General features: G+C 48.5%; 1 protein-coding gene across 1 annotated transcript in view; it reads right to left on the reverse strand.

Moving 5' to 3' along the window:
• The window catches only part of nav2a (neuron navigator 2a), a 113,816-nt gene that overhangs the window by 85,422 nt on the left and 18,394 nt on the right, over positions 1 to 10,000 (reverse strand). Inside the window, 1 exon segment of the mRNA XM_076286888.1 lies at positions 289 to 406. Coding sequence (XP_076143003.1) covers positions 289 to 406 — 118 coding nt within the window.

Genomic DNA, 10,000 nt, shown 5'->3' on the forward strand with positions numbered 1-10,000 from the left:
ATGTTGTATTATCACCTAATTAATTAGGACAATTTTTAAATTAATTAAAGTCATTAAGGACAGACTAGAGGAATATTACTCCATTACCATACAATGGATAATTAACATTTTAAATTGCCAATTATCATGCCACAGATAGGCTATTAAATTGACATTTGATCTTTACTTAATTGAATTATATTTATTTCCAATAATGTCATCTTTCTGGTCATATGTGGAATATACAATTCAAAAGAGCTGGAAAATATAAAAACAAGTACAAAGTATACAGCAAACTTGTCTCCTTACCTACAACCTGAATAATTTCCGCAAGCAATACTCCATCCGACACGTCTTGCTGCAAATCTTTGATGAGTCGCTTATGCCCCGACTTCGCCAAGTAGTGGTTCGCCCAATCCGTGTAAATCTGTTGCAACACAGAGCAGGATGGATGTTAGCCTCCTTGACGAGTCGCAGACAAATACCCAAACAATATAAACAAAAGCGAAGTGCCTCACGAAGTTTCCACAACAATATTTTTTTCAAGACGCTAAAGAAACACACTAAACAAAACAGTGTATTTGATAAACGTTTTTAAAACATAATGGTGAGCGGAAATTCGGAACGCGTTCATCTTTCCTTTTGTTAGCCCCGGCTGGCATATCGGCATGGTATTCAAATTCAATCCCATTGTGCACAATTCAAGTATTCAGGGCTGCCGCTCTCGGAGCTTATTCTCAAATGAGGCGCTCTCTGACATCACGGCCAAGGGCCAGAAAAGACCCTTCACTGGGGGATAAGAGGGAGGGTGAGGGGGATTTGAATTAAGCGTCTGAATAATCTGAATAGCTTCGTTCATAATTGGTCGTTTAAAGCAGCTTCTCTCTCCCGCTAGAGTTCAGGCATCTCATTACGTTGAGGGGTGGGTGTGTGTAAACCTCGCAGACACAGCATGCGATCCCGGGGAGATTAGGCCGGTAAATAAAACGGAGCGAGTCCCCATAGAGGATTCAATGTGAGGATCTGTACCCTCACAATGCATCGGACACCCCAGGGGAACGCGGGACCACAGAAAACCATAATGTATGAGTGATTACGTGCACGCCACGAAGGCAAGGATAGCAAACGATGACATCACCATACCCCTCCATTATGTTACAAAAATGTTGTCAATTTGAGCAATGCAATGGTATGAAAAAATATGTCTGCCAACGGGTTAAAAAGTTTTTGTTATGTCTCTCATTGGCTCAACAGGTTAACAAGGGTTACCATGTTAAGAGATAATTTATGACAAAGTATTTGTATAGTTTTCCTCCATCAACTGTAGGCTAGTGGAATTTGAGAAATGCATGCCTGCTTGCCATCACACTAAAATGTAAGCATGTCTCCTTAAATCCTCGTTCTCTCCCTTACAAACACACAGAAGCTCACACTCACAAACCAAACACACTGAGCACTTGTTTTAACAATTATCAGCTAAAACAAATCTCTGTATCAACCTTGTCTTGTCATGATGAATCCCACATGACCAAGTGTACACACACACACACACACACACACACACACACACACACTTGCCCCACAGTGTTCCCCTGCAGTACGATGCTCACTGCTCTGTTTTTAGTGAAAACAGACCTGCGGGTACTTCCACACTCTACTCAGTGCATGAATCACAGCACCCTGGTGATAGCAAACAACAGGTGCACAGGCTCCCAGCACATCAAACACACACACACACACACACACACACACACACACACACACACACACACACACACACACACACACACACACACTCACTCACTCACTCACTCACTCACACATTTATGTACACACACACATGTGTAAACACGCAGTCATTCTTCATGTATTTAGCTCAGATCATACACATACACATACACACACACACACACACACACACACACACACACACACACACACACACACAGAAGAAGGGTAACTTCACACCACTAAAAAACAGGGGCCAGTGGTGTAGAAGTAGAGGGCAGAGGAGATGGGCTTTGAAGTAGTTCCGTGCGGGTCAAACTGAGGACTAGGTAATTAAAAACCAGGTGAAAAACCCAGCTGTCAATCACAGCCACAGCAAAACCCCGGCCATCCCACATCTCCCCTCCAGGGAGCAGGGGGGGGGGGCAGAGGTAGAGGGTACTGAGAGGGGGGGGGGGGGATTGTGACATTTCATTACAGGTCAAAGGCAGCTAATCTTCAGCAAGCCTTATTTAAAGACAATACAATAGGCTTGGAGTGACGAAGATCTTAAGGAACGCCTTATTCATCCCAGAACTTTTCATCTCGTGATGTGATGAGGAGATGAAAACACTTCTAAAGACGATGTGGCACAGCTGTTTGGGAGCCCACGGCCGCACATGCTTGCAGATCACGTCTGCGGACAGCAAAACCCCTGAGGCAGAGAGAGAAAGAGAGAGAGAGAGAGAGAGAGAGAGAGAGAGAGAGAGAGAGAGAGAGAGAGAGAGACGCTCGCTGTGTGCAACACTGACGAAATCTAATCTCCCCACCTCAAAGTTTTGGAGGAGGAAGAGGAGGAGGAAGAGGAGGAGGGGGAGATCCCTCTTTTAATGGATGACTTTGAGCTGTCAAACGCGGGAGCAGTGGGTTTTCACCCTGTACACAGCGCAAAAGCCCCCTGCTTAGTTACACCATGGGCCTGGGAGTGGGAGACGATGAAGCAGTTTAACCGCAACATCAACAGCATGTACCATCAATAGCCACAGCAGCAGCAGCAGCTATATGTACACTGCAAAGCTCCTCAAACCTCTAATTCTCCACAGCAGTGTGTGTGTGTGTGTGTCAGTGTGTGTGTGTGTGTGTGTGTGTGTGTGTGTGTGTGTACGTGTGTGTGTACGTGTGTGTGTACGTGTGTGTGATGGAAACTGGAAAAGCCGCCATTGCCTCAACACTCTTCTGGTGTGTCTCAGAGCCTTTTTGTCATCAAATGCGGGAGAATTTCCATCTCATGTCGATCCAAAATTCCCAAACTCCCTTCGCAACCACCTCCAACCACGACCACCATACCGCCACCCACCTCACTCGATGGAGACTTTGACATCTTGTGCCACAGTTTGGAACGGGGTCCATCCAGGGAGAGAGGGGGTGGGGGGGGGGGGGGCTTTTTTTCGGAGGGGTATAATGGACACAGTGATCAGTACATTCCCTACTATGTAATGAGACCCTGCTCCATCCAACAGACTGGGACTCTCATTCACACACTCCCCGCTGAGTGTGTCTGCCTGTCTGTCTAACCAGTAAAGAGTGTGGCCACATCTCACACACACACACACACACACACACACACACACACACACACACACACACACACACTGTGAATCAGCAGAAATATGACGTGGCTTTCTGTCTCTAATGGGCCACACACATATTCAGGGGTCTGATTCATATTTTCACCAATTCACATCAGCAGGGAATGTTCCAGAATGGAGCGGCATCCTGTTGAGGGACGTGAAGGTCAACTGTCGAGCAGTGCACCACTTCCACATCACACAAACAAACAAGCACACACACACACACACACACAGAGTGACACACACACACACACACACGGTGACACAGCAGAGGCTCAAATCCACCCACACACACACACTCCGAGTGCAAACGCTGTGCCCTCGAGCCAAACACACTGGGTGAAATATGCCACAACAAGAGACTACACGGCTGTGTGTATGTCTGAGTCATCTGTCAAGCGACCAGCAGGCGCTCAAACACTATTCTCGGAGGAAAAGGGCACATAGCTTAGCGCGTTAGCGCTGGAGGCAAACTTACTGCTGCGGTCTGACGCACGCTTTCTTTTGTCCGAGGGGGCTTTCTGCAGCTAAGGCCTAATCACTGATGGTGTAAGAACAAGGCCTTTGATGTCGATGGAAGTCTTTGGAGTTGGTCATGACAACTCATGACTGCCGAACAGGTGTTGCCTGTGCATCTGTGTGTGTATGTTTTAAAAAGTCCCCCACTCAAGTACTTAATGCTGCTCCTGCTGCTGACAAGGCAGCAAGTTGGAACACCAACAAAGGTGTCTCATGAAAGGCTGCCATGACCACCAGGCGCACACACACACACACACACACACACATACACACACACACACACACACATTCACAAAGAGAAGTCAAAAACAGAAGCCCCAAAACTCCAAAGTTCCCACAGAAACAAAAGCCCGAGCTGTTCTACTGGATTACTCTGAGGAGGTGCCCTCTGCCTCCATGGAAAGAAAGCCGTTCTATAAAACAGGGCACTTGAAGGGCGATTATACTCAAATGAACCCAAGTGTAAGCAGATCCAGGTAAAGCAAACAGTAGCACCACTGTGGCAATAAGACATGCTATCTTACATACAGCAATTGCCCTTGGCAACCACAACAAACATTCAGCATGAATGGACTACTGCATACCAGGGGTATGCGTTCCTATGAAAACGCAAAGCCTATAAATAACGCCTAGTCTAATATTGATCTGATGAGTAATAATCCGTAACCTGAAAGGATCAAAACAAACAGTCGTCCAATGCCTGGCCTGCCCTCACCTATCCCCCCCCATCTTTTGAACCTGATTCACATGAGCTGAACTGGCATCGACTCTATGCTCCTATTCATCCTCTCCAGAGAGCCCAGGCTACCTGCTGACTAGGCTCAAAAATAGCCCCCACTTCCTGCATTGCCCCCCCCAACCCCACCCAAAACTTTGGCAACTGAGTCTGCCAAAGGTCCCCCAGAGCATGGCTATTTTTGAGCCAGACCACACCTCTTCTTCTCTCCCTGCGAGTGTGTTCCCGCGCTGGGGCACTGCGGCCGAGAGCGTGCGGGACCCTTACCGTCTTGTAGTGCTCGCAGGACAGCCTGCTGTGGCCCCGTGCTGGGGCACGCACCCCGCCTCGCTGGGGCATGCTCAGCCCAGGATGGGTGCCTCTCGGGGCGGGTAGAGGTCCAGGTATCCTCCCTCTCTACCTCCCGCCCAGGAGCAGAAGATCCAGACAGGCGCCTAGACGTGAGGGGTAGTGATCTGCAGTCGTGACTCGTGCGCGTGAGAAGACCCTCTGGATAATTTTAGCCATGCTTGCTCCAGTCTGCCTCACTGCTGCACGTAAATATGCCTTTCATCTTGCTATCTAACACTAAAGCATGTCCACACTCCACTCTGTGTTACAGGCTCACTAACACATCGTCTCCGCCACTCGCTTCTCTGTCTGCTCTCTCTCTCTCTCTCTCCCTCTCTCTCTTTCCCTCTCTCCTTTCAAGAGAGATGGCTCTGACAGGGATAGTGTCTACATGCCCCTAGTTCAGGCACCCACCCCTTACCTCCACCCCTCCCCCCACCCCTTCTCTAGGTGCAGTCTGAGTCACGGCCGTGCCCCCCCCCCCCCCCCCCCCACCCCGAACAGTGCGAATAAGATGAATGCCTTTCACTCCGTGTCACACAAACACAGTCTCCGGTGGTCCTTGCCCTTTAAGATAAGAGTTTAGGGCACCCTGTCAAGCACTCCCACCCTTCAAACCTCCAGACACCACACAGACACACACACACTATACATTCACAAGTAGCCTCTGATGGATCCCGCCACTAGACAGGGGGTTTACTGCACTGTAAAACACACACACACACACACACACACACCTGGCCCTGTTCATAAAGGCAGGCTAGTACATGGGAGGTCTGACAGACCCTTGAGAGCTGATGACAGGCACAGAAAGAAGGAGAAATCCTAACTGTGTCCCATCATCCAACCTCTCCACATGTCTACTGTGGGTTTTACATTTCCACAGGGTGGGATTTCACATCTGTGTTGTGTGACAAGGGTGCGAGTAAAATGAGCATGAAACTGTACCTACTTGTCCCTAACTGTTCAAAGCAGCGTAATATCTCTTCTTTCCTGCAGCCACAGCACAAACCTGAGTCCAATCACCAGATGACAAGTTAAACGTCGGAGACTAATGCAAACCATGAAGATCGGCTCTCAAAATCAACATCTAGTCTGCAGTAGTCTCCATAAAGGACAACTTGAATTTGGAATAAAAAACCCTTTAATGGAAGGCTTGTCTTTGGCCATCAACTTTACAACTATGTCTATTCTGTGGAAATAAAGATGAGGCAAGTTATTAAGTGAGCATGATGATAAGTGAGCATGATGACAGCTTCATGCGAGGCTAACATTTTCTTCTCACACTCATAGCCTTCACTCAGAAGCTTTCGTGGTCTCTCTTCCATTTTTACCAGACCTTCTCTTGTCCCTCTCTCAGACTGAAGGATGAGTCCAAACTAAAAGAACACAATAGCATGGCATAGTGCCCATGTTAAACCACACTGTCATCATGTCATTCTTTGCCTCAAATACCTCCTCTATTGTGTACATTCTGATCATTTCAAACCAAATAGAGCCGTTACTCAAGGACAGCACAACAGCCATCTGCACATCCCAAACATTCTGTTATAATGAGAAACAAGCATTCTAATAGTGTTGCTGAAACATACAGGAACCTATTGAATCTAGCGCCATGGCCACTGCAGTGCTTAACTCTGCATCATTCTCATGAGTCATACTCCTTTCCTGTGATTGTTCAGTTCTGTAGCAGCCCCAGCTGTTTTGTGTGTGAGGCACCTTGCAACAGGAGAGGTAGCTCTGACCTCTGTGGCCGGCCACACAGGCTACTGTATGTCAGACTCAGAGCTTTGTAATGAGCCCCTGGTCCAAAAGCAGGGGTCCAGCGCTAGAGGTCTGTTCTTCAGAGCAGAAGCCCCTTCATCAGAAGTGCAGCATGGCAGCTTGCAGCTCTCCAGACACACCGTGCTCTGCTTCAGACGACCGCATTCAAAGCAACAGCTGCTGATCGACTACTGCTGGACTTCTTTTGCAGCACACGCCGAGCGCTGTCAGCCAAGAAAGGCAGTGTGTGTGTGTGTGTGTGTGTGTGTGTGTGTGTGTGGGAGAGAGAGAGAGTGAAGGGAAAAGAGAGAGTAGAGAACAGATGAAGAAAGAGAACAGGAGAGGGGAAGGGGAAAGATAGAGCAACTAAGCAGAAGAGAAAGAGAGAGAGGACAGAGGGACACAGAGAGAGAGAGAGAGAGAGAGAGAGAGAGAGAGAGAGAGAGAGAAAGAGAGAAAGAGAGGAAGAGTTATGAGTGCCTGTGAGCAGCATGTGCAACTGGGATGTGCCCAGACCCTGCTGATCAAATAAGCCTTTATGAACCGCAGGGCTGCGGCAGCGGAGGACAGCGTAGCGCGGGGGGGGGACTGTCAAATGCACCCCGGTGGGTTCCAAGAGCTCCAGCGCACCGGTTCACTCTGAGGGCAGCCCAGAGCACCGCTTGGAGGGCCGGCGTCCATATTGGATCCAGCCGCACAGAGGGGACAGGAGAGGAGGGGAGCGGAGAGGAGAGGAGAGGAGAGAGGAGAGGAGCAGAGAAGAGGAGAGGAGCGTAGGGGAGCAGAGAGCAGGGTAGGAGGGAAGCAGAGAGGAAGGGAGTGGAGAGGAGAGGAGGGGAGCGGAGAGGAGATGAGAGAGGAGAGGAGGGGAGGAGAGGGGAGGAGAGGAGTGTAGGGGAGCAGAGAGGAGAGGAGTGGAGAGGAGAGGAGAGGAAAGGGGAGGAGGGGGAGCAGAAGAGAGGGGAGGAGAGGAGCGTAGGGGAGCAGAGAGGAGAGGAGTGGAGAGGAGAGGAGAGGAGAGGAGAGGAGGGAAGCAGAGAGGAGAGGAGTGGAGAGGAGCGGAGAGGAGAGGAGAGGAGTGGAGCAGAGCGGAGAGCTTCAGCACATCTGCACCAGTGTGATGTGTTAATGGCGACGGCAGGACACTGACCCCCGACTGAGCAGGGCCCACTGCAGATGGTCAGGGGGAAATGATAGATGGCCAGTGTTGGTGTGTGTGTGTGTGTGTATATGTGTGTGAGTGTGTGTGTGCGTGTGTGTGTGTGCGTGTGTGTGTGTATGTGTATGTGTGTTTGTGTGTGTGTGTTTGTGTGTGTGTGTGTGTGCATGTGTGTGTGTGTACCTGTGTGTATGTGTTTTTGTGTGTCTGTGTATGTGTGTGTGTGTGTGTGCGTGCGCGTGTGCATATGTATGTGTGTGTGTGTGTGTGTGTGTGTGTGTGTGTGTGTGTGTATGTGTGTGTTTGTGTGTATGTGTGTGTGAGTCTGTTTAGTGAGGATGGCAAGCAGGGTCAGGCCCAAGGGGACCTGCAGGAGAGGTGAGAGGTTGAATCATTCTTATGGCCACAGTCATGGCTGGCCTGACCCTTCACCTGGAGAGCTCAGTGGTCTTTGTGCTTTATTAAAGACACAAGCAGGCAAATGCACATATACATACAACACACACAGCTGAACCAGCAGTATTTATTTTGTTTTACTTACATAACTGCACTTTACATTTAATAGTTCACTCTGAACTTTTGAAATGATGTATTTATGAATATCTTCATGTGTGTGTGTGTGTGAATATCTGTGTGTGTGTGTGTATGTGTGTGTGTGTGACTATACCAGGAGCACATTCTCAAGTACAGATCAACTCCAGCTGGCTATCCTGCCACACTGACGCAAACTGATAACAGCTGGTACGTAGCGACGGCACCCCATGTACAGGAAGAGAGCCTACACAGAGCTCATCCTAACATCTGTCCACATCTGCACAGCACAGAGGAGCATCCAAGTGCTCCATAATGCAGGGCGTATTTCCTACTTGAGTCTCAAGGCAACGTCTGCTTGTTTTTAAACAAACAAGCTCTCTCTCTTTCTTAGAATTTCCCCTTGGGGATCAATAAAGTATCTATCTATCTATCTATCTATCTATCTATCTATCTGTCCAACATAAATATCCTCAGTCAGACAGGCACCGTATCCTAAGGCTCTGATGTTCTGGGATATGAGTCTTACTGTAAGATCCTTGACTCACAGTAACATGTAGCACAGAAGGCTTTAAGGCAGGGGTTAAGCAGCGCAGCTCAAGACTCAGCTCTGGCTTACGGTGACCCTGCGATGACCTGAGAGTCATCTCACCACCATTAACAGCTTCCTGTCTATAAGATCAGCAGAGATAAGTCACACACACATGACACATGCACACAGAGACTTTGTAACACACACACATATGCAAACGTAAACACACACACACACACACTTTGTAACACACACAAACACAAAGACACAGAATACAGAATATACACATTCTCTCTCTCTCTCTCTCTCTTTCTCTCACACACACACACACACACACACACACACACACACACACACAAACACAAACATAGGCCATGTCTAAAGTGTCCCATCACCATGTGAGAGGTGTCTCTTCCAGCAGGTTCACAGTCAGCAGAAAGCAGAAAAAGCAATAGGAGACAGATGGCACACAGGAAATCAATAGTCATCTCAGCTCTACTATGAAAGCAGTTAGTTCTGCATGAATGAGTGTGTGCATCAGCGAGAGAGACACAGAGGGACAGCTACAGACTGACAGTGTGTGCTTGTGTGCAAATATGTCTATGCATATGTGTGTGTGTGTGTGTGTGTGTGTGTGTGTGTGTGTGTGTGTGTTACAGAGAGCGATATATTGAAAGTGACCGTAACAGAGTGTTTGTTGTGTGTGTGTGTGTGGATGTCAGACAGAATAGGATAGGGAACACACAGATCACTGAGCACATGAGTGAGGTGTGTGTGTAGGGGGGATTTACTGCTGCAGGTGTGAGGGAGAGCAGGAATGAGAGGAGGAGAGTTGTTTGGGACTTGGCAGGGCTGATCTAAGGCAGTAATGAAAGGCCAAACATCAGGGATTCTCTGGTTTAAACTGTCAGCAGCTCCGACCAAGCAGAAACCAGTAGACACACACACACACACACACACACACACACACACACACGCGTCTAGAGCAAAGCCCAGACGAGGCCACAGCTTCTCCACTGGCCCGTGAGATTTAGTAAAGTTACTTTATTTAGTAAAGTCTGCTACTACAGCGGGAGCTTTATGGGGAGAACTCTTACACAACCAACCCTTCT

Source organism: Alosa pseudoharengus, unplaced genomic scaffold, assembly GCF_046254945.1.
Source record: "Alosa pseudoharengus isolate Yale_2024_CS ecotype anadromous, Long Island Sound unplaced genomic scaffold, YU_APseudo_1.1 YU_APseudo_1.1_scf_16, whole genome shotgun sequence".
NCBI lineage: Eukaryota > Metazoa > Chordata > Actinopteri > Clupeiformes > Clupeidae > Alosa > Alosa pseudoharengus.